The 27,782-nt window shown below is 49.0% G+C and overlaps 11 protein-coding genes across 11 annotated transcripts; 5 read left to right on the top strand and 6 right to left on the bottom strand.

Moving 5' to 3' along the window:
- Positions 1 to 415: 415 nt before the first annotated feature.
- N7533_009252 (uncharacterized protein) lies at positions 416 to 4,990 on the bottom strand (the record flags this gene model as incomplete). Its single annotated transcript, XM_057105902.1, has 2 exons — positions 416 to 4,630; positions 4,706 to 4,990. 2 exons carry the CDS (start codon positions 4,988 to 4,990, stop codon positions 416 to 418), a joined length of 4,500 nt encoding a protein of 1,499 aa, XP_056957351.1.
- A 407-nt stretch (positions 4,991 to 5,397) lies between these two features.
- Positions 5,398 to 7,161, top strand: N7533_009251 (RNA methyltransferase, TrmH family; the record flags this gene model as incomplete). Its single annotated transcript, XM_057105901.1, has 1 exon — positions 5,398 to 7,161. One exon carries the CDS (start codon positions 5,398 to 5,400, stop codon positions 7,159 to 7,161), a length of 1,764 nt encoding a protein of 587 aa, XP_056957350.1.
- Positions 7,162 to 7,742: 581 nt separating this feature from the next.
- On the top strand, positions 7,743 to 9,023 carry N7533_009250 (NAD(P)-dependent alcohol dehydrogenase; the record flags this gene model as incomplete). Its single annotated transcript, XM_057105900.1, has 3 exons — positions 7,743 to 7,886; positions 7,955 to 8,812; positions 8,871 to 9,023. 3 exons carry the CDS (start codon positions 7,743 to 7,745, stop codon positions 9,021 to 9,023), a joined length of 1,155 nt encoding a protein of 384 aa, XP_056957349.1.
- Positions 9,024 to 9,302: 279 nt separating this feature from the next.
- N7533_009249 (uncharacterized protein) lies at positions 9,303 to 10,768 on the bottom strand (the record flags this gene model as incomplete). Its single annotated transcript, XM_057105899.1, has 5 exons — positions 9,303 to 9,772; positions 9,845 to 9,912; positions 9,990 to 10,107; positions 10,161 to 10,536; positions 10,622 to 10,768. The coding sequence occupies 5 exons, from the start codon at positions 10,766 to 10,768 to the stop codon at positions 9,303 to 9,305; spliced, it is 1,179 nt and encodes a 392-aa protein (XP_056957348.1).
- Positions 10,769 to 12,096: 1,328 nt separating this feature from the next.
- Positions 12,097 to 13,895, bottom strand: N7533_009248 (uncharacterized protein; the record flags this gene model as incomplete). Its single annotated transcript, XM_057105898.1, has 3 exons — positions 12,097 to 12,330; positions 12,407 to 13,551; positions 13,616 to 13,895. 3 exons carry the CDS (start codon positions 13,893 to 13,895, stop codon positions 12,097 to 12,099), a joined length of 1,659 nt encoding a protein of 552 aa, XP_056957347.1.
- Positions 13,896 to 14,393: 498 nt separating this feature from the next.
- Positions 14,394 to 16,560, top strand: N7533_009247 (Monooxygenase FAD-binding; the record flags this gene model as incomplete). The annotated part of the gene is made up of 6 exons (XM_057105897.1): positions 14,394 to 14,523; positions 14,623 to 14,864; positions 14,925 to 15,035; positions 15,109 to 15,566; positions 15,618 to 15,966; positions 16,036 to 16,560. 6 exons carry the CDS (start codon positions 14,394 to 14,396, stop codon positions 16,558 to 16,560), a joined length of 1,815 nt encoding a protein of 604 aa, XP_056957346.1.
- A 414-nt stretch (positions 16,561 to 16,974) lies between these two features.
- N7533_009246 (putative C6 transcription factor) lies at positions 16,975 to 18,702 on the top strand (the record flags this gene model as incomplete). Its single annotated transcript, XM_057105896.1, has 1 exon — positions 16,975 to 18,702. The coding sequence occupies one exon, from the start codon at positions 16,975 to 16,977 to the stop codon at positions 18,700 to 18,702; it is 1,728 nt and encodes a 575-aa protein (XP_056957345.1).
- A 34-nt stretch (positions 18,703 to 18,736) lies between these two features.
- N7533_009245 (uncharacterized protein) lies at positions 18,737 to 20,430 on the bottom strand (the record flags this gene model as incomplete). Its single annotated transcript, XM_057105895.1, has 4 exons — positions 18,737 to 19,022; positions 19,075 to 19,934; positions 19,999 to 20,312; positions 20,376 to 20,430. 4 exons carry the CDS (start codon positions 20,428 to 20,430, stop codon positions 18,737 to 18,739), a joined length of 1,515 nt encoding a protein of 504 aa, XP_056957344.1.
- Positions 20,431 to 20,937: 507 nt separating this feature from the next.
- Positions 20,938 to 21,930, top strand: N7533_009244 (quinone oxidoreductase family protein; the record flags this gene model as incomplete). The annotated part of the gene is made up of 1 exon (XM_057105894.1): positions 20,938 to 21,930. One exon carries the CDS (start codon positions 20,938 to 20,940, stop codon positions 21,928 to 21,930), a length of 993 nt encoding a protein of 330 aa, XP_056957343.1.
- A 162-nt stretch (positions 21,931 to 22,092) lies between these two features.
- N7533_009243 (pepsin-like aspartic protease) lies at positions 22,093 to 23,597 on the bottom strand (the record flags this gene model as incomplete). Its single annotated transcript, XM_057105893.1, has 3 exons — positions 22,093 to 22,173; positions 22,250 to 23,122; positions 23,193 to 23,597. 3 exons carry the CDS (start codon positions 23,595 to 23,597, stop codon positions 22,093 to 22,095), a joined length of 1,359 nt encoding a protein of 452 aa, XP_056957342.1.
- Positions 23,598 to 24,097: 500 nt separating this feature from the next.
- N7533_009242 (uncharacterized protein) lies at positions 24,098 to 27,729 on the bottom strand (the record flags this gene model as incomplete). The annotated part of the gene is made up of 5 exons (XM_057105892.1): positions 24,098 to 24,205; positions 24,261 to 27,206; positions 27,278 to 27,418; positions 27,482 to 27,520; positions 27,631 to 27,729. The coding sequence occupies 5 exons, from the start codon at positions 27,727 to 27,729 to the stop codon at positions 24,098 to 24,100; spliced, it is 3,333 nt and encodes a 1,110-aa protein (XP_056957341.1).
- Positions 27,730 to 27,782: the final 53 nt, after the last annotated feature.

Here is a 27,782-nt window from a genome sequence, read left to right as displayed (position 1 = left end):
GCTGGGCGATCTGGGCAATGAAACCACTCGAGTCTTTCCAAGGTTTCGAGTGGTTGAGTACTATCCTTCGTGCGCCTGGCAGAACCAGGGGCTTTGTGCCCAGTTTCCCATGGACTATGCAGCGACGGCTTTATACAAACATACTATCATTGGCTTACTCGAATGTCTAAAAGTTGAAGTTTGGAAGTATTGAATTTTTTTGGTGGCATAGATTCCATGCGGCGATTCAAGCGTACTCTAATCTAACGCATCTGGGGTATATCATCATTCATAGCTCATCAAAAAGACGAAACAAAATCAAAGTGGCATTTTGGGTGCCGCAACGACTGACAAAAGCTGGTCGCGCAAGTTCGAGTCATGCCGAAAACATCACTGGCACTCAATGGCATGTAGCAGGTTCTCGGGCTCGAGAAAATCATTGTTGGTATTGCCGAGAGTGACTCGGCTGTTGAGAATGCGTCTGCTGGTATGGAAGAGCGAAGTCGTTTGACGAAACTGAACCGTGCTGGCCGAGGGGTTCGGGATTGGGCACAAGGGCCGAAGTCACCGCAGGAGAATATTGCTGCATAGAATGGGACGTGCTTTGTGGAGCTGGAGCCGAGGGCCCCGAAGCTTGAGGCATGCTTTGGGCAAGCTCTCGTTCTGCATCCTTCGCAGCCTTCTTGCGTGCGCGCTGACCGAAATCTCCCAAAATACCCTGGAGGTATTTTTTAGCGATGGCGACATACCCGGAAGGTTCTTTGCTCTCTTTCAACGCCTCAATCATGCGTTTAACCTGAACCTCACTGCGTAGATGGGGGCAACTTCGGTTTCTACCCAAGTGCGCCAGGCCACAGAGGGGACAATGCTCAACTCCAGCTATTTTCAATGGGCAGCGACCAAGGGCATGGTGTTGATTGCATGCGATGCAAAGATGGTGAGTAGTATCTTGAGTCCCATCAACGCCCATGGGCAGCGAGGGCGGTGGCGATGGCAGCTTCACTCGCTTGAACGGACGGGCCTTCACATTGACAAGCGATGTATCAATTTCCATCTGGTCTAATTCCATATCATCTGTTTCATCTGGAGAATCAGACGCCTCGCCGTTGTCTTCCTGCTGGAAATCGGTGTCGCTTCCATGAGCTTGCTTCTGGGAAACCTTTAAGGGAGATGATTGGACCCCATCAAAATCATGGACCTCTTCCACTGTGGATTCATAGTTCACAGTATTTCGCTTGCGTTTGCCCCGACCGAAGCCCTCGGCTTTCCGATATGATTCTTTGATGGCGTCCTGCTCACGCTCCTGCAAGATTTGATCCCAAATAGTGTCATCCACAGGCTTGTCTTCCGTTTCGGTCACCTCTTCTAGTGTGCCGGTGTCGTTTTGCCATATGCGCGCAAAATTGAACTGAGGCTGGTCCGACGATCCATTGGGAGTGCTCCCGGAAGTCTCCTCCGCCTTTTCAACCTGACTGCGATCCAGGATCCTATCAATTGATTCCGGGTCGTACTGGACGTGGCCGGCATCATCATCTTCGAACAGTGCTTGAGCACCATGCCTAAGAATCGACTCCAGATCCTCTTCATCTTCGTCCGCCTCCATGCGCTCAATAAGTACATGGTCCAGTGCCAGCTTCTTCTTGCCTCTTTCCATGATCCTCTCTTCCACAGAAGCTTTTGTTGTCAGATGAAACACAAGAACAGTGTTCTTTTGACCGATTCGATGAGCTCGAGACAACGCTTGCATGTCTTGCTTAGGGTTGAAGTCCGGGTCCATGATGATCACAGTGTCTGCAGTAGCAAGGTTGATTCCCACGCCACCGGATCTAGTAGATAGAAGAAACGCGAAATAAGAAGAATCTTCAGCGTTGAAACTGTCGATCTGTTGCTGCTTCTCCCGAGACGACAAGTTTCCATCCAGGCGGCAGTATTTCATGTCGAGACCGGTGAGAAAATCTTCAACGATATCCAAGTTCTGTAGAAACTGACTGAAGATGAGAACCCTGTTTCCGCGCTCACGCAGCTTCGGCAGCATCAGATTTAGCAGCTGAAGTTTTCCAGAAGCCTCTACCAGATGTCGATGAGCCATGAGTGGATCATGGGTTTGCTCTTCGATGTCTCTATTATAGAGGAATGGATGGCAAATGCATTTTCTGAGCTGAACGAGAATATTGTTCAAATTATGCCGGTCTGCCTTCTTCAACTGGCCTGTTTGCTTCTTGCAGATCATTTTGATTAGCTCAGGATTTTTCCCAAGGATTGACTTGTAGAGCTTCTTCTGCACGACAGACATCGAAACGGGTAGGATGATCTGTACCATCGGCGGCAGAAAGGGTAAAACCTCGGCCTTCGTGCGACGCAAAAAGCAAGGTCGAATCATCTCATGGAGAGCACTGATGTTCTCTTTGTTCAATTCACTATAGCGCTCCTCGAGTTCTTCAGCATCAAGCTCTGGATTGATGAATTGAAGGAGATTGAAGAGTTCTCGAATGTTATTTTGAAGAGGCGTGCCAGTAAGGATGGCCTTGAAGTCGAATTTCATGCGGCGAAGACACTCGTAAAGTTGAGATTTGTCATTTTTGAGACGCTGTCCCTCGTCGACAACCAAACCTGCCCAGCGAACCTTTCTCAGAACTCTAGCGTTGGCGTCGTCGTCGACCATACTCTCATATGAAGCAATGACGACATGTGACCGGAGATTGTGGCCTCCTTGGGGGAACATTTCGTAGTCTTTAGCCGTTTGACGAGCAAAAGCCGAGCCGAAGTATGTGGAAACCCGAACATTCGGTGTCCACATTTTGATTTCGCGTCGCCAGTTCGGAACGGTCGAATTGGGTACCACCACCAGAAACGGCCAACATTCATGGGTTTGAATGAGAGTTGCGAAAAGTCCAATCACTTGGACAGTTTTACCAAGACCCATATCATCGGCTAGAACGGCGTTCTCTTTTCTGAGGAACTTGTAGTAAAGCCAGTTGATACCATCCATTTGGTATTCCATAAGTTCACCGCCAGTCAGGAGTTCGGGCTGAACCCGTAAGGCCAGGTCTTTCTCGAAATTCTTCTGCCGAGCTTTCGATAAATGTGCCTTCAAAGCGCTTCTGTTGGGAGGCTGGATGGTGTCGCGCAAGAGCCAGTCGCAGAAAGCAATTTTGAAATCTTCCCATCTGTCTTTGTTAAGTGGATCAGGAGGCGACTCCACCACAGAAGATTCATAATTCAATCCTTTGTATTTCACAAAGGCTGATTCAACCATCTCCGGGTTTGATTTGTCTTCCGTTTTGGTACCTTCTCGGTATGTCACATCAAATACGATGTCGACTCGCAAGTTTTCTTCGGGGATTGCTTTCTCGGTCGTCCAGATCGGGTTTTCGGATTTGGGTGAGTTATAGAACGCTCGGCGCATGATAGGACTGCCAAAGCCCCAGACCCAGTCTCCTCGCATCCACTTAGTGCGGAAGTAGGACTTCTGTTTCCACTTGATGAGATATTCTTTCTCGATCTCTGGGACCGCCTCGCCGATGAGGCCTACTGAAGTCTTGAGCTGTGCATCGAGCGGACGCCACGCAACAAGCTCATCGATTTCGCCAGGGGCCTCGGAGCAATCACTGCATTGCCAGTGTTTGATATGGTCTGCAAACACTTCCGAGTTATCATCCCCTGTCGCTGAGTGGAGGTGTTTTGAGTGGAAAGCCCGCTGACAGCTAGCACACCTAAAGAGAACGTTGTCTATATTGTTCACCTGAGCCATGTCGACTGGCGTGATAGGATCTGTGCCTTCATTGGAAATGCGAAGCTGCTGTTCTTCTTTCGATGTCAAACGCTGCCTCAGTGGCTGTGACATGTTTCCCTCTTCCTTGCAAATTGCGCAGAATCCTAGGTGTGGAGCAACATCATGCTTTCCGTTGGCAATTCCAAGACAGCGACGACACTGTAAGACAAAGTTGCCCTCGTCGATCTTGGTGACGAGATGATCCCGGGTGGTTCGGGGTCCCAGACAAACTTGATGATATGATGAGCTGCAACCCTGGCAAAAAACAAGATCTCCCTTCTCCGGGTCATCTTCATAGACACTACACGTAGCGCAACACGCGAAGTGTCGGATTCTGAACTCGTCGTCGCGCGGAATCTCTTGGAATGCTTCCCTAGCACCGGAATATTTCTGCTGTCTTGGGCGAATACTCTCTGTCTCAGAAAATTCATCTTCAAATCGCTCTCGCAAATTGTGGCGCAAACTTCTCCTAGCACGAGATGATTGACGCCTGTTGGGATTGGAGGTCGAGTAGCCTTCCGATGGATTTGTGGACATCCGATCTGACTTTCGGCTACCCCGCCTAAGCCTGCGCGTTGCGTATCTATGTGACCGACTTGGTTCCTCCTCTTCATCGCTTTGGTCGCTGTCCTCGAATCCGTAAACCGAGGTATACTGGCCGACTGTCGCAGTAGTCCGACGCCGTGTGTTCCGATTCTGTCTGTTTCCAAAGCCACCCCCGCCTGAGCTATCCGACACTCCATCCCCGCCAAAATGGTGTTCGGGCGAGATAGAACGGTTTCCAACCACCAACAACTCATCGTCGGAATCTGAATCGGGGTTGAACTGATCGAGGGCCGAGACGCTGTTCTCCAATTTCATGAGTTTGTCGTAGGTCATCTAAGACAGTGACGAAACGTCGGTATTAGAGATACCACCCTATCAAAAAGGATCGCTTGAAAAATAATATCTTACTGTTGCACGTTCGCCGCTTTGTAGACGAACGGTGTATGATGGCTTCTTTGCATCCTCCGCGTCTAGCTGGAGGATTCGACGGACCACGAAATGGCCCGGTAAGAACTCATATTCGTGTATGTTTTCAACTGTCGGAAGAGTAATTCCAACTACGGTGGACATCGCGGGTGCTTCGATCTGGGGGTTCTTGACGGGTTGCTCGGTAGGTTGCTCAGTAGATTTCTCGGGTTGGAGTGCGGGCTGGAAGACGGAGCTTTCGAATTGATTCATGATCTGAGCAACCATGGCATCGGGGTCCTCCGAGCCGGGAGAGCCGTGTTCACTAAATTGAGACAGAGGTGATTGTGTAGGCGTAGGTGAATTGAATTGCGAGTGAGTGTTCGTTGCTTCTTGATCAACGAACGGCCAGTACGGTGAATTCTCTATCAGACATGACGCAAAATAGGACCGAGGAACCTGTCGATCGTATTTTAGAGGATAAGGGAGAGTATGGTAAGGTGTAGTTGAGACGTCGGGTGAGTGAGAATGATAGTTTCATGTATCAGATGCCACAAGGAGGGTGAATGCTGCGCAGAGGTCGAGCAGAATCGAATCGAGAAATGAGATTGGCTAAAGGGAAGCTAAGAGCGACACAAACAAGCCAACGTCAAACGAAGGTCATCTCGGCTCGACAAGTCCAATTGCAAACTAAAATGGGCGAGTCGCAAACGCGACGACGCGCTCAACTCGCGGAAGGCTCCCATGCGGTCCGGATAAATATTGTTCCTATCTTATCGGGAACAGAGTTGATGCCGGGCAAATTTAACCAAAAGTGGAAAGTAGCAACCTTGAGGAAGTTCCATCTCCATTTCATCCTCTTTCAAATGGCGTCAAGGTTTTGCCGGACAGGCTTATTGCCCAGGTCATTCGCGTCTCTCAGTCTTCAGAATGGAACTTCCGTCCGATTCGCATCCTTGAATTCTGCCATTGGACGTGGCATCCGCAGATCGCAGCCTCCACGGAATTCTTGGGCCAGAGACAGAGAATTGGACAGCAACGACACTTATCGCCGGCCACGAAATGATGGGCCACGGAATGATGGGTCGCGAGGAGGTAGAACTGGGCATGATCGTGACCGTGATCGTGATATATCCCCCAGGTTCCAGAATGAGAGAAAACCACGCGACACAAAGAAAAATGAGAAGACCGATAATACCTCCAGCTTCCGATATAACAGAAAATCGCACTACAACGACTTCGACCAAGCTAAATTCATCCGTACCGGCAGCTTCGAGCGCTCAACCCAAGAAAATCGACCCCGTGGACAGAGAGATACAAGAGAAGGTCGCCCTTGGGCTGACCGAGGAATACCTCAACAGCCTGAGAGGCCCAAGGCGGGAACCAAGTCTCGCGCCCACCGAGTTACGGAGGGTATGCCACAGCGTGTCAAGGAGAATGTTAAAGTTCCTGAATCGATCCCTTACACTACACCGGCATCGGAATTCATCTACGGGACGGGCGCTGTCGAGGCGGCGCTTCGCTGTAGCCGACGTCAGCTATACAAGCTCTACATTTACCAAGCTGCTGGTGAGGATCTGAGTCCGACCAAGATGGCTCTCCGCAAACTTGCTCTCTCCAAAAATATCGAAGCTAAGCTTGCATTTGCGGGCTGGGATCGCCTTCTTGACAAAATGAGTGCTGGTCGGCCTCATAACGGCTGTGTGCTTGAGGCATCGCCGTTGCCAAAGCTTCCGGTACGCGGCTTCCACCCAGTCACCTCGGCGACTGAGGATCATTTCCGAGTCGAGCTGGCTCCCCAATCACGGGAGGAAGCTGCAGTCAATGGCACGGGTGATCGTATTCCCATCATCCAGGCGCCTTCGGTGCCCGGTCGACCGAGTGAGAGATATCCCGTCGCTCTGCTTCTAGATGGGGTTGTTGACCCGGGCAACATGGGTGCCATCATCCGATCGGCTTATTTCTTGGGTATTGATGCGATAGTCTTCGCTGGTCGAAACTGCGCCCCGTTGTCCCCAGTGACCATCAAGGCATCAGCTGGCGCTGCCGAAAACATGACCCTTCTTCATGTCAAAAATGAGGTTGATTTCATCCAACGGTCCAAAGAAAACGGATGGCGCTTTTATGCAGCTGATGCGCCCGGTCCCGGTGCTGAGTATCTCAGTCGTCATTCAGGCGCAGGTCAAACAGAAGCTGGTGCTCTTCCTACCGCCCAAGCACCAAGTGTTCTTATGATGGGTAGTGAAGGATCAGGGTTGAGTTCGCATATCAAATCCCATGCGGATGCGATCGTCAGCATTCCCGGCGCTCGCCACAGTATCGAATTGGGCGCACAATCCGACCCCGCCCGAATTGACAGTCTGAATGTCAGTGTGGCTGCAGCTCTACTAATGGAGATGTTCTTGCGAACCCCATTGGCAGTATCCGAATTGGCCAAGAAGAGAACAGACAAGTCTTAATGTGAAGAAGGACTGGACTGGACTGTAACTATATTTTGCATTTGCATAGATACCTCGCTGTACAATACTTACCATGGAGTTTTCCTTCAATAATTTTGCAACGCGTCACTTCAACATTTGAAGTTTAATCGAACAACAGGGCTTTGAAGACGGCATTTATCATCTATATCTACCTTCTTACAACCCGACTAGCAACTTAATTTTGAGGCAAAGTCTATCTCTCCGCACTAGCTCACAGCGAGAGACTGCAGGCTGGTGCGGAATTTCGCGGTAGCGGCCCGACCATCCGTTCCCCCGGGGACATGTACCGATTTTCATCGCCGAAGTCGCGGGGATGTGGGGAATAGCCTCGATTTATCTGGTTCTGCGGGGAAGGACCCGCAAATTGTTGTTCCAGGTTGCAATACGATCGACATTCGTCCGATCTCAATCTAAGTCTATAAATGATGGATCTCCTATTAGTCTATTCTTACTTGAAGTTATCTTCGCTAAGACTGGTTATCTGTGAATTGAAGCCACCAAATCATACTTTTACCACCCTCACACAATAACTATCGGATTACCTGGGCAAAACCCCCACGATGATTCCCGAAACACAGATTCCCACAAAGGCCTTTGTGGTTGATGCACCGGGCTCGCCATTTATTCTTCGCGATGTGATTCTGGATGAAGTGCGAAGTAATGAGGTCCTGGTCGAGATGAAGTACACAGGCCTCTGTCACACTGTAAGATCTCCCAAACATGCACAATGACATCATGGGCTTTGGAACTAAGATATGCTCCTGAAATTTAGGATATTGTTGTTCAGCAGGGAGCTATTCCCGTTGGCGATTACCCTGCTGTGCTTGGTCACGAAGGCGCCGGTGTTGTACGTCGCATCGGCAGTGCCGTGAAAGACAAAACCTTAAGTGAAGGTGATTTGGTTCTTCTGAGCTTTACCTCGTGCAACAGTTGCTCTGCCTGCGATGAAGACCGCAATGGATTCTGTCCCAATATGACTGCACTTAACTTCGGTGGTGCACGTGGCATGTCCGCTGCCGACTCGCCCATCAAATCTACTAGCGGTCAGCCCCTCCGAGGTCAATTCTTTGGTCAGTCTTCAATGAGCAAATTGGCAATTGTACCGGATACATCTGTGGTCAAGGCCTCTTCCAGTGTCACTGAAGACGACCTGGCTTTGCTTGCACCTCTGGGCTGTGGCTATCTCACGGGAGCTGGCACGGTCATCAACGTCCTTAAACCAAAGCCAACCTCCCGATTTGCGATTCTTGGAATGGGAGCGGTCGGCCTTGCTGCATTGTTAGCTGCAAGGGCTCAAGGCGTCGAGAATGTTATTGCGGTCGATATTGTTGATAAAAAACTTGAACTTGCCAAGTCTCTAGGTGCTTCGCATACTCTGAACACCAAGAGCGTCTCATCTCTCAACGACGGGCTTCGTGATCTGTTCTCAGATGGGGTTGATCATATTCTTGACACCACTGGTGTTGTTCCTCTCCTTGAATCAGCTGTAAAGTCTCTGGGTCATGAAGGCACTCTTGCCATCGTGGGTGTTGCACCTGGTGGGTCATCGCTTAGCATCGATCCGCTGGAGTTCATGATTAACTGCAAACGCATTGTTGGTGCCATTGAGGGCTCTTCAAACCCAGCCAAGGTATTTATCAAAACAATACCCGCTACTTTACCCTATATTATTGCTAATGTTTTCATAGCTTATCCCCCAATTAATCAACTGGTATAAGCAGGGCAAGTTCCCGGTCGACAGTCTGGCCAAAGTATATGATTCAGACTCTTTGGAGCAAGCACTGGAAGATCTACACAAGGGCAAAGTGATTAAGCCGATCATCAAGTGGGGGGACCTTTGATGTCTTGAATTCATAAATTTTAGTTCGAACACCAATTTTGCATAGACACCATCACTTTTGTTTCGCTTTTTCGTCCATAGCTTGCGCGTTGATTTTGAGTGACTCGATCGGATAGGGAGCAATAGAGAAAGCTGAAGAATGTATTTTAATATTCTCCTTCAAATTATCTGAATATGTTTAGAATAAATCGGTTTTTTGTGATTATCCATGATCCCAACAGATGTAACCTTGAAATATTATAAATCTAGACTCGAATTGCATGCATGGTAATAATGCAAATCAAACCACTTTTCGTATATCGGCACGAGGGCTTCCAATCCCATCCTCACCTGAAGTCTGGCTGGCGGCTGATGACCCAGCATGATGAGCCCCACGCTCCTCAAATTGCGTACCAAACTCTGTAGTGACAACAATATTTGTATCGCCAATTATCTGCCCTTTACTATCATTGGAATCCCGAGCATTCGTGAGTTCCACCCAAGCCAAGTCCTCTTCCCCTCGCCCACGCGGCTTGCGGTCTTTCTTTGCAATTGATTGATGGGTTGATGATGCGACATGCGATCTATTGGTTCCATATGTAGGGTAGGCATGGTGGTTCTGGTCGTAGTAAGGAGTTGACGTCTTCTTGCTTGTGAGACCGAGGTGTTGGAGAATGCGTTCCATCAGGGGGCGAATCGGTGGAACGCAGCCCACGATGATGATAATCCAAGCTTCTGTGGAAGCCCAGATAAGGAGGGAGGATTGGGCGTCTGTTTAATTGATAGAAAGTCAGTTTGTGTGTGTAGACAATTTATTCCAATGATACCTAGGTAGTCGCGTACAGGTAACGTCGTCGGTCTGGGTTAACGCTTTCAGTTCGTAGCACTTGAGGGCTGAACATACTGCAGCTCTATGTTGTTGCTCAGGTGGTCAGTATGGAAATTGATAGCCACTAGTATTATATAGTTCAAAGGCGAAGACACGCACACCCAGCCAAGTCCCATCAGGATAGACAGAGCAATCTTGATTCGTAATTTCATTTGAAGCTTCCAGAAAAGATGGGCTGGATATGAAGCCAAAACAGCATCGGAGAGCACATTAAAACCTAGTAGAGAAATGTGAGTTTTATTCATCGATCGCTTTAAGAAGGCGACTCACTGGCTTGGAAAAAGGAGTAGTTCTGATTCATCTTGCGCCCCGGGTCGCATGATCCTGGGAGGGCATCATTCCATAGTTTCTCCATCGGCGAACATTGGCCCAGAATGGTTCCCATGACGGCAATGTTGATCACGAAAATTAGAACCCCAAGAAGAATTAATAGCCAGGGTTTTGATGCTCGTCGGCCCCGTACCTGGATCAAGAATGCCAGGATCGCTATTTTGCCGACCATGCTCGCTCCAATGGCGAGTAGCTGGAAAACCCATCCCCATTTTAATGCTGCCACTCTTTGCGCAGTATTAAGGTCGGTCATATGGTTTCCCATTCCTGCGTTAACGGAGAGTTGCAGGAATAGCTGGGCGATGGTCTGTATAGCCTATGCGAGGTACATTGTATGTTATTACCATAAGCCTGTGAGACAATGGATGTATCTCACTGAGAACAATTCGGAGGAAACCTACCACAGTTAATGTGGCAGCCGCAAAATCCCATCTAAAACGGCCTTGAAACTTCCAAGTGCTCAAGAAACGCAGTGCCAGAAACACCAAGCCGATGCAAGTCTCTAGCCAAGAAACCACCAATATCGCCACCGACATGCCTTCAGCCATCTTGTGATTGATAGTTGGTTGCCTCACGAAGATTCTCAAGTGTTGTGCAGTGGCTCGGAGAGACACTGCATGGATATGGTACAAGGTTGGACTTAGATATACTAGTATTGTGCCCAGCTGGACTGTATCATCTAATTCTGATTTACGGCATGCATACATGCATACATACATACATGAGGAGCTAAATAATTGAGAGCTTTTTATTTCCCTTATACGGAGTAACCGAGCAAAATCTGACTGTAACCATGCATCTCTCACTTTACAGTAATTCTCTGCGAATGGTGGCCGCCAATATGCGCAAATCTGATGATGATTCAGCTATTCCCGAGATCAACAACCAACCATAGACTGATAATCAAACCTCTTTTGGGGATGATCGCCGTAGACTCGAATTCCAGCAGTGATTTGTTGTTTCACATGACCCAACAAGGTTCAGCCCCCACGGGCCCGATATTGATAGTGTCTTCCCTGCAAGGACTGCAAGAGGAATGGTCTCATCTCCGCTTTCTTAATCAGCGGGGGCGGTGGTTCAAAATATTGTGGGCATCGCATACGGCTCCGGGGCCACGAATCTAGCTTTAGCCAAAACTAAACCAGGCATTAGTTTGCATTAGGGGCGAACTGGGATATTGTCAGTATCATACAGCCAATTCATCATGTCTGGCTGGTCTAGCAACTATTTTAACGTAATCCATATACATATGAATGTTTGATCTGGGCTACAGAATCAGTTAATCTGTATTCCATATTTTTTTACCATACAGAGAGCAAAATATCAGCTTCAGGTTGCGATTGAGGGTCAGAATCCTCGGCCCTCAGCCCCCAACCTGCTACCCGCAGAAATCATTTGTCTGGCTCACACAGAAAATCATCGAAAAGTCCGTATGGAGTAATCTCCGTATTAAAGCACTTAGTGGCTACGCTAATTTCTTGGTGGCTTTCGTAGCCCATGCGATTGATGGATATAACCTTGGAATCAATTCCAATTTTTCCCGGCCCTGAGACGCCGTGGCGCCATGGTGATTATTGCAGAAGCCGCGATGGGTTTCACTTGGGCAGTTCCACGACATCAAAAGATCCACTATAAAACAGGGTGCATTTGGGGGCGGAGAGGCTTTTGTTTCAGGAAGTGGTGGGCTACATAGATTATAATTATGCGGGCTGGAAGATATGAAATAGTCGATTTAATTAGATCCTAACCCGAATTAACCGCTGGCAGTCTCCTTAATTTAGATGCCCCCTGCACCCACTATATTGTTATAGTAATTACGCACCCCCTGTTCCTAGCGAACAGGGGAAACTCCACGTCCAGTGCGTGTATACACGCGCTACTGGAGCCCCGCAGCTTGGAAGAGGTTTGCTTGATGGATCCACAGCCGGATCTGCTTGCCCTTGTAAAAGAAGATAAGGTAGGTCAAGTAAATGGCCACGTTGATGGCGGCGACCGTCATGAACACAGACAGTACACCACATGCCGTGATGAAATCGTTGATCACCCAGGTCCAGATCCAGGCGATACTGCTTTTGAGAGCGGCGATGGTTACCATGATCTCCACGGAAAGCTGGGGTCGAATAGGTTAGTTCCTGGGTATAAATTTCGGTGCAGTAATTGTCCAAGGCGAGAAATATGAAACTTACCTCCTGGTGACAGTCTAGTGCGTAGTTCATTCCGAGTGTCGTTCCCATTTGGCTTCCCACAGAGAGAATTCCAGCCCCAACTACTGGCATGGCCCAATGAAGCTGGTGCTCGTAAGACAGAGCAAACCAGAGTGCACCGAAAAATGTGAAAAAGGCTGCGACTAAGCAAATTGGTAGACGCATCTCCGGCTCTCGGATACCGTGGTTGCGCTTAGTGAAGTAGTTTGCAATCCAGTCGCCGCATGGGCCAGAGAAATATACTCCAAACAGCGAGCCAACAAAGGGGGATAAGAAGAAGAGACCCTGCGAATTTGAGTTGAACCCATAAGGAGGCGGCGTGAACAATTGTGCCACGATAGCACCAAGAATGACGTTCCAGCTCAGAGCCAGACCATACACAAAGCATGACCACACAACAGTCGGATAAGCTAGGAGCACAAACGGGCGCAAGAAGACATGAAATAAATTCACATCTGGATCACCCTTGCTCCAGAACTTGAGCTCCTGTGACCATGTTTTCTTCGGAACAGAGGTGAACGATTCGCTCACTGAGATATGATCTTCTTCTTTAACTGAGCCCTCGCTTGTGGGACCTGTTGGCGATAGACTTTGGGGATCCGGACGAACGTTTCTAATCCCTGGAATGCTGGGGCGATTGCCAATGAACTTTGTCTCGGGCATGAAGAAGAACATAGAGACCAGATTCGCGGCAATAAACATCGCGACGATCCAAAAGGCCCAATTCATCCCCAATGCTTGAACAATAAACCCCGAGAACATAGGGCCAAGTTCGTTGCCACCCAGAACCGCCAATCCGTAGAGAGAGACCAACTCTCCTCGATTATGGAGAAAAAACATATCCGTGATTGTAGATGGCACGATCGACTCAATTGGGGCTTCCCAAGCACCCAAAAATGCACGACCGACGATGAATGTCGTGTAGTTTTGATTTGACGCAATGGCCAGCCAAATACAAGCCAATATCATTAAAAAGGTCGAGGCCAGATAGACAGGGCGTCGACCGTACTTGACGGCAAACGGCATCCAGACACAGTTCCAAATGCCTTGGTTGATCAGACAAGCGCCATTCGCATAGGATAGTTGCTGGGTGGTTTTGCCAAAAATGACGGAGAGCTGGTTCATGCCTTGCACGATGATTAAATCAGTGTCATGTCCTTTATCTGCCTATGGCCTTCACCAAGTACCTACCAGCTGCCATGATTGGGCCAGTGATAGCACCCATGAATGCATACCAGCAGCCATTGAAAAAAGTGACGCTCTTCTTTGATGTTGTCCAGTTTAAAGGGTCATTCGGGTCATTGGTCGAAGGTTGGGGGACGAGCAGCACACGCTTATCACCGCTGGTCCGATGCTTCAACTGAGATCCATCGGCGAGAATGCCATCACCGGAGCCCCCATCAAATAGAATCTCAGTCCCAGGTGTCACGCGGAGGCGCGCCTCCATCTCGTTTTCCGACTCATGCGACATCGAAATGACTGGGATGGTCGCAAAGGAGTGTCGATAGGGGGATATATGGAAGTGAGTGACTGGAAAGAATAAGAAGTGGCTGACTTCTATGAAGTACCACTACAAGAAATTCACTGCGCCCGCGTGATTCGGACATCCCGAATACAGGACATGCTAGGGTCCCCTAGCTGAAGTCACTAGTAGTAGTACGTGTCGCATCAAGAGCACCAGTGCGTGGAGTGAGCGGCCCCGTTGGACCTTACCGCGGGATCCTCCAACACTAAATTTTAGTGGCATCCACTCACAGAAGTCCCACCTATGTAGGATGAAGTGGCTCGATTCCCCCACTTGTAGAGCGAGTCGAGAGGGGTTGCATCATCCTGCACCCTGCTTCAGGAAGGGGATAGCGTGGGGTCGAGCGCTGGGTATGTAATCGGGAGAAGGGGCTGGATGATTTCAGGTACCTGGGGACTATTCAATCATAAGAGAGAGTTCCAACATCGGAATTGTAAACAAGAAATGGCACTCCCTGAGGACTTGCCTGCTCATGCAGAATATCAGACTCGCTTGCCCGACTCAATTCCTGTCTTGATTGTTGGCGGTGGCCCGGTCGGTCTCTTGCAATCGTTGCTTTTGTCCCGCCTCGGAGGTACGTTGGCTTATTGACTTTTTTGGAACAAGAAAATCAAAAAAAATCAAATTGGCGTCCGATCCTTCGTTTTACAGCATACTAAACCTACCACAATAGTTCGGTCTTTGATCATCGAACGGTACCCCAAGCGTTTGGCAGCACCCAAGGCACATGCGATCAACCCGCGCTCCCTAGAAATTTTACGTCAATATGGCCTGGGAGAGAAAAAGATTCGAAAACTTGGAACCTCGCGCGCCGATGCATTTTGGGTCAATTTTATCACAAATCTCAGTGGCGATGCCGTGGGAAGGTTGCCTTACGAGCGCATGGATCCTGCTGTGCTGGATGATACTCCAGAGGTAACCAACCCCCACAAAGTAAAAAGGCTCGGGCTAGTTAAGGCTTACAATGATCAATAGATGATCCACAATATTCCACAGCCAGTACTGGAGCAAGAGCTAATGAACCTCATTGACGAAGACCCGAATATCACCTTATATAAGGGATTCAGTATCCATTCTATAGAACAGGTACATGCATCTCTAATAACAGAAAATACTCGTTTCACTGGGGCCAATTGACTAATAACCATACTCATTTCAGACAGACGACCATGTCCTGGCTACTGTGGAGGAGTATGCGTCCAGCTACCTACATTCAATTCGGTCCCGGCATCTCGTTGCATGTGATGGACGCAAAAGCAAAGTTCGCGCGCTTCTAGGTATCCCTTCCAAGGGCGAGGATTCTGACCAGACTATGATGACCATTCACTTCAAGGCCCATTTGCGGCCCGTGGTTGGTGACCGTGTCGGCATGTTGTTCTGGATTATGGACCCAATCGGGGCGGGATTCATTATTGGCTATGACCTTGACGGCACTCAAGTTCATATTAGCCAAGTAGATGTGACCAAGCAGCCCGTTGATTCCTGGACAGACGAAATGTGTCGGTCCAAGATCCGCGCCGCTATCGGCCAGGATATCCCTTTTGATATCCAGAGCGTTAGCCCTTGGGTGTTCAGGCGTCAGACCGCAGAGACCTTTCAGAAAGGCAATGTGTTCCTGTGAGTATGTTGCTACCAGAGATAAACTCACAGTGCTAATTTCCGTTCCAGCGCTGGAGATGCGGCCCATTCATTTCCTCCAACAGGTGGACTCGGATTGAACTGTGGAATTTCAGACGTCCATAATCTTGCCTATAGACTTGCACTTGTCCACCTGAACGTGGCTAGCTCATCTATACTTTCTACATATACAGCTGAGCGTATGGGCGTGGCTGATATATACTCGAGGCAGAGTGTCAAGAACGGCAAACAGATTTTCTCGTTGTTGCAGAGCCTTAATACAGTGAGTATTGATGATGCCGACCAGAAACGCCGCAACATGATTGCGGCATTGAAAGATCCAGTGCAACGGTCAAAAGTGGAAGAAGGGATTGAAGGGCAAAGGGAGCATTTCGACAATGTAAGTAAAATCACCCGTATCTTCTCCAAATGTTAGCTACTTGTCATTCTTACACTTCTTGATTGTTAGCTGGAGTTGCATATTGGGTACGTTTATGGAGCTGGTCAGCCGCCTCCACATGCCTCACACTATTCTCCAAAGTTCATAACCGGAGCTCGTCTCCCTCACGCTTGGATTTCTTTCCCAGGTCATATTTATAAAATGAGGCAAACTGCATCATGTTTATCACTGCCATCCGCGCCCGTTGATGTATCCTACGTGACTGAGTTGAACGAAGACCAGATCCGGGAATGCCAATGGAGTACCCTAGATCTTTGCGCACCTAATGCATTCACCCTAATTCTGGGCACCGAGGATACCCAACTAGTCTCTCAACTTGCCCATATTCGAGAGTACTGCCGAGTGATGGGGGTTGCCTTTAATTCCTGGCGCCTTGGTACGGAGTTTAACATAGTGAGACAAAGGTGGTTTTCTACAGAGTTGAACAATTCAGGAGTGCTAGTTCGCCCCGATCAACATATCATGATCAAAGTCACCGAAGAGACGACTGGGGACAAGCTTATCGCGATATTGAGCAGCCACCTTGGAAAATAGAGACACTTGATAGATTGCTTCAACCTTTGAAGTTTAAGTTGTGATTGAAGTTGTCATAAAGGAGCTTTGTCGAAGATTTATAGTAGTGGTACCTAGAAGTATCATGACCGGCGAATGCCCGAAGTCTATTATTTCAAGCTTTGGAGGGAATAATTCAAAATCTCCGAGTCGGTTATCCTGCTCGGCAACGATACTTAATAGTTAGTTACTTGCTTAAAAAATAATCTAAACAGAAGGCAAATTAGCACTCACCAAGTACAGTCTTGAATGAAGAGGGAATTGGTGAAACCTCGCATCAAATTTCCATACCTAAACACGGTCACGTGGCTCGGTTTCCTTCGTAGGCGGTGCAGCGCGTCGTCAACCTTCACTTTTACCTACATCATCGCGATCATTGGAGTTCAACATCCTGAGATGTCATCTAACTCTGCACCTAACTCATCACGGAGCGAATCGACATTAACTCCCGGTACAGCACGACAACGCTCGAGGCAAGCTTGTCTGCCATGTCGACGCCGCAAGAGAAAGTGTGACGGTAAACTACCTTGCAATATTTGCGAAGGATACGAGTACGTGTGTCAATATGATGAAGCATCTCAAATTGCACCCCGAAAACGCGCAAGCCCGCCAAATCAATTGGCACACCAACGGGATCCGAAACTTGCCCGTGTGGACCACTCAACAGACACACCAAAACAAGATGCCAGCGCCTCTATCCTACCCGGTGTGCTTGAACCCTCCAAAGCTCGCTACGTGGGGAGATATTCATCTATTGCATTTCCCCTCTATGTCGGACTAGAGCTTCAAGCAACGAAACTTCCACGTCTACATTCATTTGCGTACCACACCGGCATCCGGAAAGAGCCGCCTTGTGCGGTGCATTCGGAGCTGACAGAGCGCGTCTTATGGAACACTGCAAGAAGCTTGATTGAGGTCTACTCGGCCATAGTCAACCCTATTTTTGGGTTTCTAGACATGGATTCATTTTACACCCGATGCGAGATGCACTGGCATGGACAGCCGCAAGACCTGGTATTCGAGGCCATGATCTGCGGAGTCATTGCCTTGGCATCTCTGTTCAAGGAGCGAATGGACCAAGAAACGGAGATGTGGCTCACTTTGCAGGCAAAAAATATTCTAGAGGACTCCGATATCAGCCGGTTTCCTTCTCTCGAGCAAATCGCAGCCTGGATACTACGAACTTTGTACCTTCGCTGTACAGGGAGACCACACGTGACGTGGCTCTCCAGTTGCACAACCATGCATCTCGTTGAAGCAACTGGTCTTCATCATGCGCCAGAATCGGCCATGCAATCTGGGGGAAATGATGCACCGACCCCGACCGCTCTTAATATCATAAATCGGATTGCTCAAGTAGCAAATTGTCTTCATGTTCTCGTCGCTTTCGAGTATGGAAGATCTATCTTAGCAATCAATCGACGAGTGCTTGAAAATGATGATTACAAATGTCGCGCATCAGACTTGACGCCACAGCTGTGCCGTCTTGTTGCTACATTGCCTACGAACCAGCACATAGAAGATACGGCAGTGGTGGCCCAAGAACTGTTCACAGCCCTTGAAAAGATCACCAAAACTGCTGTCGAGCATGATTTCCTTGTACTCTTACAGACAGATCTTGTACTGGGTATTTACCGTCGACTTCGCGTTTTAGATCCCAAATATCACCATGGCCACAATGAAAAAATCATTTCTGCTGGCATGGGAGCTTTGCCTGCAGCAAGAAAGTTGGTCAGCCAAAACCAACCTTGGTGGAATGTCATTGGATCAGTCTTCCAGTTCGTATGCGCTCTGATTGTTATGGATACGCCAACGAGCTGTGAAAGACTTGTGGATGCCATGGACACTTTGGAGTTCATCGTTGGCCATCTGGACACCCACTTGGCGAAGGAAGCCCTTTCAACTGCTCGCCAGCTCGTCCATGCCTCACTGAATAAGAAACGAAAGGGTGTTCAAACACTCGAACACATTATAGGGACAGAGACGCTAGAAGCTGCTACTACGCAGAGGGCGGATCAATTATCCCAAGACATGGCATCGCTGAGTCCTCTACTGGCAGCCCAGCTGCCGTTTGATTTGGACTATCTATGGGCGACTGGCACTGACTTTAATATCCCATCGTGATTAAACACACACTGGTGACATATGTCAATTGTGTCTAGGATGAAGCTTTCCTAGAGTCTCGCCAAGTTACTATCATGAAACAGGTGGCGATGATTGTACCGAGGCCAGCGAGTCCAACACCCATGTATGAGGCAGCTCGGTAACCCACGAGAACATTTTCTCCATCATTGCCAACATAATATTCAACCACACCTGCAAACCCCAGTCCCATCGAAATCGAGTAATTGACGACGGTATTCACAAGCGACCCCGCAACACCCTGGTCCTGCTGCGGCATCGCATTGCTCAGGATAACAATTCCAGATGGAAAAGACATATCCCTGCTTCATTGTCAGCGGTGCAAAATTGAGGAAGATTGCCAAAGCTACTTACATTCCCCATGGAGTGATCAACATGATAACAAAGGCGTTTGCCCAGTATATCTGGCCGATCGGCATTGATGCCAGCAAGGCTTGACCTGCAGAGAAGGCTATCATCGCAATGAACATGATTATGCTCGCTGAAACGCGTCCAAGCAGAAGACCGGTGATCACAGCAGCACACGCCCCCGATATAGAGGCGCCGGCCCATTTAGCAGTCACAAGCAAACCACTATTTCCCTCCAAGACCTCAAGGATATTATAGTAATAGAATACCACAACGCCAAAGCTCGACCATCCGGCAGCAATGCATCCCAGAACCCAGCCAGCCTCGCCCACAAGTGCCGATCGAGGCAGAAGTGGATACGCAGCCTTACTTTCAATGAAAAGAAACAAAGCCATGACCAAAATGCCAACAATAAACAGCACATAAGTGTATGGGACTCCCCAGCCAACTAGTGAGGCTTGGTTCCAAGCAAAATTGATCAGGATAAGGCCCGAGACACCTGTAATGGCACCATATGTGTCAAGTCGCTCAAAGGTCGAAAGATCTTCACGAGGCTTCTTCTGCGGTACACAAGGTATCGAAAGGTACCCAAGGACTGCAAATATGAAACAGGCAATACCGAATATCCAGTAACCCCATGGCCACCAAACCCGCTCCGCAAGCAGTGAAGAGAATGTCGCGCCAAGGATAAATCCTCCCGGCGCAACGGCACCGAAAAGACAGAATACCATTCCCTTCCGGCGACCAGGGGGGGTATGATCTTCCAAAGATTGCAACGGCATTCGGCAGTAATAGGGCTGGTCCAATGCCTTGGAATGCACGGCAGCAGTCGAAAAATCTCGGATTGGACCATACAGAGAATCCTCCTACAATAGACCAGACTCCAAACCATAAGAAGCCGACAATAAATAAGAGCCGGTGACCATATACATCACCAAGTCTGCCAGAAACGAAAATGAAAGTTCCAACAGTCAAGCTATACCCAGCAGATGCCCACGAAAGGTCTTTAGGCGTGGTGTTGAAGCTGGCACTGATAATTTCGAGAGGTGCGATTGAGAGTGACAGGCCAGCCTGTGTCATAAGCTGGGCGCAACAAACGACGAAAACGAAGGCTGCCTCGTGGAATTGATTCTGAGGTAGACCAACAAAAGTTGGCTGATCGATTTTTGCTTCGGGGTCGTCGCTTTGTGAGCCCGGGGTCATGGGAGCTTTGACAGCCACCGTGTCGCTGGACGTGCTTTCCACTGCAAATTCTCGAGGCAGCTTAGAAAACTTCAAGCGTGATAGAAATTTGGGTCATTTCTTACCTAGATCGTGGCTCATGTTTGCTCGTTCTTCAGTACTGGAGGCGCTTATCGCCATTATGAACAGACTAGGACTCCAGTGCACATGAGAACGAACGTTTATTATCGCGCGGGAGACATGAAACAATCCGGAATAATAAATCAATCAGGCAGGCCAAGCTCCACTACTCGCATCACCCTGAAGATCTTGTTCCGGTCGGCGCTATTCTCCGAATTGATTGATAACCCTAAGCCGACCGCGTGGGCCGCGCGGTCCGCACGGCCCGATCGCAATTTCCGAGACGGCCAATTGCCGAGTGCATGGGATAGGATGTTTTTGCCCAGCAAAGCACACTTTCTTACAATGTACTGATGACATGAATGCAAACGCTCGGCTTCTATTGTGGTTTCAGACGAAAATAATCGGAGTCGGAAGAATTATCCTTTGATAATATGAAACTGGCGTCCAGCTATATTACTAGTACCCCACCTCCAACAGATTGATCGTCTAGCATCTCTCCAGCAGACCATTTAATCAAAACCTTACCACGCCCATTGAAACCTCATCCAGATTATGTCTACAAATATGAGAGCACTGCACCTTGAAAGGGCTTCCGCAAGCTCGGCACCAGAACTCACAACAGTCTTCCAACCTATTCCGCAGTTGAAGCCCGGCCATGCCCTTGTCCGAATCAGCTATGCCTCCATTCAACCATCGGATAGACTGAATGCACAGGGTCTCTTTCCATACACCACATATCCTCGCATCCCAGGTCGTGATTATTCTGGCGTTGTTTTGGATGTTGCCGACAAGTCAGGTGCATCGAGCTCGTGGATCGGGAAGAGTGTATACGGGACTAGTGGCTCGACTCTTGGCTTTGACATAGATGGAACGCATGCGCAATACTGCTTGATCCCCCAAGATGCGCTTGTTGAGAAACCCGCAACAATATCATCTCTCCAGGCTGCAACAGTGGGCGTTCCATTCACAACCGCATACATCTGTATAACCAAAGCCCAGGTGACCAAAAACGACGTGGTTCTCGTTCTTGGGGCAAATGGAGCTGTGGGATCAGCGGCCTCACAGATGGCCCGGGCAATCGGATGCAAACAAGTTTTGACAGCCGCGAGACGATCAGATTCCAACCCCGACATAGTTATCGGTTCAGAAACCCCAGCAACTATTCTCACGGAGAGAGTGTCCGCAATGACAGCTGGAAAGGGTGTGAATGCTGTCATCGACACAGTTGGTGACTTGGATTTAATGACAGCTGCCCTGGAGCAGTTGGCTATGAATGGACGTTATACATGGATTGCAGCGCCTAGGGGTGATGTCAACAAGAAGATTACATTCGATATATTTCAAGCATATCGCAAGGAGATTACGATGCTTGGATGCAACTCGGCTGCCCGTACGATCGAGGAAACAGCTGAATACCTGCGATCTGTAAACTCTTGGATTGTTCAAGGAAGCTTACAAGCACACGCCGAGGGGGATTTTGAGACACTGAGATTGGACGATGCGATACAAAATGGCTATTGCAAGACAGGTCAGAAGGTGGTTATTGATATGTCATAATGTATAAGCTTCAATCATTATCTACAATAGAAAAAAGAGTTGTACCATCCAGCTAGACTGGACATCATCTTGTGGCACTAATTCTTCCGCGAAGGATTCCCAAATGATCACAATCCATCAACAGCATCATTCCGCAAGTAATTCATGAGCTCGATATGCTGATCATTCAGGTGGAGTAGAAAGGTTTTGGTGGAGCTCTTTTCTCTGCACGGCACCGAATCGAAGATTGCCCACATCAAACACCTATAGTAGCAAGTTTGAATTAGTACTACATGGTAGTAACTTAAGAAGTCGACAAAATGAAATGCGAGAGACCTACCGCATATATCGCCTTCAGAAAAGTGTCTCCTAGTATGTCCATAGTCATCGAGCCACGACTTTGAATACCACCGTAAACATAACCAGACTTTGCCTGGGCAAATCCCAAATCTTCTTTCTGCACAACAAACTGCTTGTCGCCAACAGCGAACGATATGACAGGTAGTTTATCAGCTGCAGTATCAGCCGGGTAGATATACCCCTGGCTGTCCTCATCGTAGATGGCCCCCTCGATAGCATCATATATAGCCTTGCAAGTTTCATCGTCCACCAAGGCCAGAGTCGTACCAGTATCTGCGATAGCCTTGTTGCCAGATCGAGAAATGGACTTACCGTTGACCGTGGCTGAAGCTGAGTCGAACATCCAGAAGCCTTGGCTCTTATCGACCGGCGTGTAGTAGATATCCTCGCCAGCCTCTTTCACGGTGTCCTGATCAATAAAACCAAATGTGTAGAATGACGCCCCTTTATCTGGTTCATTTGCATCTCGCCACGAGCCCAATTTTGCAGTGAAGAGTGCACTAGACTTCGCGATATCCGACTGGGTGATCATGTTTTCCACGGGCGTAGCTACTGCTTTCGGTTGCACGGTATTGATGTTACTAAACGCAAGGCCTAAAAGTCCATCCCCTGCACCACTCGCAAATTGTGCCGATAGTGTATCCGCTAGCTCAATGGCCTGCCCGTTCACTACAACGCCACCGATGTTCACATCATCGTTGCCCACTGTTCCAGCTGCGGAGGACCCATCGCCATAAGAAATTTTCCATGTTGAACCATCCTTATTCTTGAAAGAGCTAGATTTGCTCGGGTCAAAGACGGTATGATCCTTATACTGGGCCAGAGTGACAGATGGCAATTCTGTCGACCATACCTTTCACATTTGTCAGTTTTGAATAGGCCGGCGCCTCCACACTCAGCATGTAGATCAGGATCAAGCTCACCCAAAGATCCGCAGACCCAGTATCAAAGTCCAGATTCAATTTCTGTGATGGTGTCCCGATTTCAACCTCTGCTAAGTACATAGCATCATTCTGCACGTCATCGGCTCCAACCTGGCCGACTTGGTCATCGGCACTCTTTTTCTGCAGCACCTGGCGGACATGAGCCCGACCACCGACCGGCTTGTTGGTGAACTGCCGACCAGTTTGTTGCATCGTCGTACCAATAAAGTAGGGGCCTTGCTTGGTTGGGTTGAAGCCATACTTGCGCATCGCATAGACATAGGACTTCGTTCCCGACTTTTGATAGCGGGGGTTGGGAACGGCCCTGATCCTAGATGTTGACATGACCGCGGACTGGCGAGATTGACGAGTTAATTTGGATTTGAGGAATTTGATAACAGACATTCTGAATAGTAGCGCTTGCTATATATCCACTGGCAGTTTTCTACCTAGTCACAATTTGGTCTACCTCAAGTATCAGGTATAGTATGATTTTATGGGGCCACTGGGGTCGGTGGCTTCGATCATGGAAACCATCGTGGGCATTTATATGGCAATGATAGGACCCCTGCCCGTTGGATGCCCTGTTGTGAAGTGTTTCTTTCGTCATCACACCTGACAGGAAGATTAGCGTGTGTTAAGTAGTCTACTAACGATCAATGTAGCATCGGGGACGCCGATCGGCACTCCGAGTGTATCAGCCGGGCGGGGATGGCGCTCACGATGCAGGGGCACAGGACAAATATTGCAGGTTCAAATCACCATGGGATAAAAACATTTCTATTTGATTTGCCATTACAGAGCGTAGAAAAAATCACCTGCTAACGCCGATCTCCGTTCCCAAACCCACAGCACCTCCCTGGGATAGCAAACTATTGTTGACAAATAACACGTGTAAAACTACCTCATTTCTTTCGACCCTTTGTCTTGGGCGCAGTTGAGACGCTGGCTGCTCTTGAGGTTGAAGCCGAGGCAGTCTTGCTAGCAGCCTTGGTCTGCTTGACTTGTTTAGCCTACAGCGAGATTAGTATGCCGAAAGCTATTGGTGGTTCCTTGAATCGAACTTACTGTGGCGCCATTCTTGGCCCGCTTTTTAGCAGGCTGGACCGCGTCATCGTTCTCCTCGTCTTCATCCCGGTCCCGACCGCGACCTTTGCCCTCCCCATTAGGCTTACCCTCGGGCTCAAACTCCTTTGCGATGGTATTGAGGAGGGTTGTGCAACGCCGACCGATCTCCACCGGAGTACGGCTGAGGAAGAACCAGTCGAAGCGGAAAAGAGGCGAATCGCGAACCTCGTCCCGGATTTTTTCGTAGAGTCCATCTCCTTCGACGCCATATTTGTCGAGCATAACGAGGAGGAAACGGTCCTCCTCCTCGGTATAAACCTTTTTATTGGTTGTGGACACAGTATAGTTGATCTTGAGTTGCTGCAGGGGCACGCGGTACATCTCCATCTTCTTGCGGAGCATCTTGCGCTGGTGATTCATTTTGCGCAGCTTCTCCTCGCCCTGATCGATGACGCGAAGGTACTTTGGGTAATCCTGAATTTCGGTATACCGACGCCAGAAAACTTCGGCGTACTCTTCAATCTCATCTGGCTCTTTGCTATCGATCTCAGTCGCGATGCCTACGTAGTCAGTGCGTCCGAATTTGGCGGAGCCGTTGACAAATTGTTGGAAGTCGCGACGATTCCAGTGAGAAAATCCTTCTTCGGACATCTGAGACTTCTCAGTCTGCTCCTCCTCAGTAAGAGGCTGGGCATTGTCGATCTCTTGTTGTTCCAGATCCCGTTCGGCTTCTCGTTCACTTAGTTCTTCCTCTGGCCCTTCGGGGAGCTGAGCCTTGTATCCGATCTCTTTGTGGAAATAGGCAGTCTCCTTCTCCTGCAACTCCTGCAGGCCTGGAGGGAAGAATTGCCAATCATGAACACTGATCTGCTTAGGCGCTCGGGGTACTTTGGGCTTCGTGTCGGCCGTTCGGCCACCGGTTGCCAAGGCCTGACGGTAATATTTGTCGATGGAGTAGAACTGTTCCTTGCGCTCGCGCTTGGCTGGGTTGATCCAAGTCATGCCGATATCCTTCTTTGGTGCAGTGAAATTCTGTCCGTTCCATTCGTATGCGCTCTCGGAGCTGAACTTTTGAAGATCATCAATGCCAAGCTTTTCGTACTTCTTGTTCAACTCGGCTGTTCTCGTCTCACCCTTTGCCAAGATAGCCTCAATATCATCAGAGAGTTCATCCGGTTTACCAGAATCATCGCCTCTGTTATTGAATACATTAGCAGCGCCGTGCTGGATCATTCCAAGAAGATCGTCCTTTGAAGCAGCCTTGCCCGATTGCTGAGCGCGACCTTGTTGGATGACGAGTTGATCAAGACGCAATTTTTGCGCGGCACGTTCGAGAACCTTTTCTTCTATGGCATTCTCAGTGACGAAACGGAACACCTTGACCTGCTTAGTTTGACCAATTCGGTGTGCACGATCCATAGCCTGAAGATCAGCCTGGGGGTTCCAATCACTATCGAAAAGGACGACGATGTCGGCAGAGGTAAGGTTAATACCCAGGCCACCTGCTCGAGTAGTGAGCAGGAAAATGAACTTGTCGGAGCCAGGCTTGTTGTAGTCGTCAATAGCAGCAATGCGATCCTCATGGGCCGTTGTACCATCAATGCGGCAATAGTTAAAATCTCGGAACACACAGTAATCTTCCAAAATATCCAGAACACGACTCATCTGAGAGAAGATGAGAACTCGACTACCATCAACCTGCATACGTTTCAGCAGTTTGTCCAAGATGGCCATCTTGCCAGAGTTAAAGACAAGGTGTTCATCGGTTGTATATGGCGGGCCAGGCTCAGCTCCCTCAAAGAGATAGGGATGATTGCAGCACTTCCGCAATTGCATGACAATGTTAAGCAGACGAGTCTTGGATTCGCGCTTGCCCGCCGCGCCGTTCACAGCATCGATATCCTTCTCCAAGATCTTCTGGTACCATTTGACTTGCATGTCTGACATAGGCACGTAAAGATTCATTTCCTTCTTCGGCAAGAGACTCTTCTCCACATCACTCTTGACACGTCTCAGTAAAAACGGGCGGAGGACACGGTGAAGCTGTTGGACGACAGTATCCTGATCAGAGCCTTGGGTTGAGAACCATTGGTCGAATGCGTCTGAGTCACCGAAAACATCAGGGAGTAAGAAGTTGAGCAGAGCCCACAATTCATGCAGATTGTTTTGCAAAGGGGTACCGGTAATCAAAAGACGATTGCGAGAGTTGAAGAGACGGATGATCTGGGATAGCGATGACTCCTCGTTCTTGATACGGTGAGCCTCATCGATAATGATGTACTCCCATGGCAACTTCTTCAGGGCGGATTTTTCCCTGAGAATCATTTCGTAGCTGGTAATGCAAACATCAAAACTTTCGTCGGCCAGGCGCTCGGTAATGATGCGTTGCCGTTCCTCCTTGTCACCGTGAAGTACCAAAACGTCGATGTCGGGTGTCCACCTGGCAAACTCTCGCTTCCAGTTGTCTAAAGTCGATTTGGGTACAGTGACAAGGTGAGGACCAGGGATGTTACAAACGTATCTTAGGTAGCCCAAAAACGAGATGGTTTGCAGGGTCTTTCCAAGACCCATTTCATCAGCCAGAATACCGGAAATACCGTTCTCGTGCAGTGAGACAAGCCAATTCAAGCCTGCAATCTGATAATCACGAAGTTGACCGTGGATAAAGGCGGGAGATTCGCGGAAAACTGTTGTAGTTTCACCTCCGGCGCGCTCGTCCTGAAGAAGTTCGGCGTCCTCTTCTTGCTCGGTCCTACGGCGCCTATCGCCACCTGCACCACCTGAGCGTGCGGACCCCTTGCGAGCCTTGGCTTCCTGTTCCGCATTCTGTCGGTCAATCTCAGCCATGATCTCCTTGATTTGCGGGTTCGGGTTGGTCTCGATGAAGTGGCGGAACAAGTCGGTTAAGCCCAAGAGGTATCGGAATCGGCGAATAGAATCATCCTCCTATTGAAATAATGAGCGATCACTATCCATTCATGAGGGCGAAGGGTTCCCAAATTTCCTGCGGGACATACCTTGGATTCATCCAGGCGGCCATGCTTCTTGCCCAGAATGCTCTTTCGAAGTTGAGTAGCCTCAGAACGGCGTCTTCGTCCATCCTCTAGAGCGTCGCCCGCAACGCTGCTCGCTGTTGTATTGGGGTTGGTATCGGAATCCTATTGGGGCATGCCGTCAGTTCGTGGGTTCGCTATAGTCAGGAAAACCTCGAAATATTTTACCGTGTAGTCTGGAGTGTCTTGGTGACTCTGCACGGGAGACTATTGTTAGAAGGAGCAGGAGAAAGAAAACTACCCATCAAACCGGGACGCAGAATAAAGAATGCGACGATTGCCTTGGAAAGGTGGGATTGAAACACAGAATCACATACTGTTAGAGCGTCCACTGGAACCGATGGGATAACGTCGTCATTTGCGTCAGTCATAGGGGTATCCGCCTGTAAAGGGGAGCCTGTGGCGGCGGGTGCCATCTTATATGCCGTGCGCACTTTGCGCAAGTCAATGTCGAGGAAGGTACGTCTGG

The sequence above is a fragment of the Penicillium manginii genome (genome assembly GCF_028828005.1).
Source record: "Penicillium manginii strain IBT 31320 chromosome Unknown utg000006l:1.0-4164085.0:1.0-4166146.0, whole genome shotgun sequence".
Taxonomy (NCBI): domain Eukaryota; kingdom Fungi; phylum Ascomycota; class Eurotiomycetes; order Eurotiales; family Aspergillaceae; genus Penicillium; species Penicillium manginii.
Note: the sequence above shows the minus strand (reverse complement) of the source record. Positions and strands in the feature narration are given on the sequence as shown.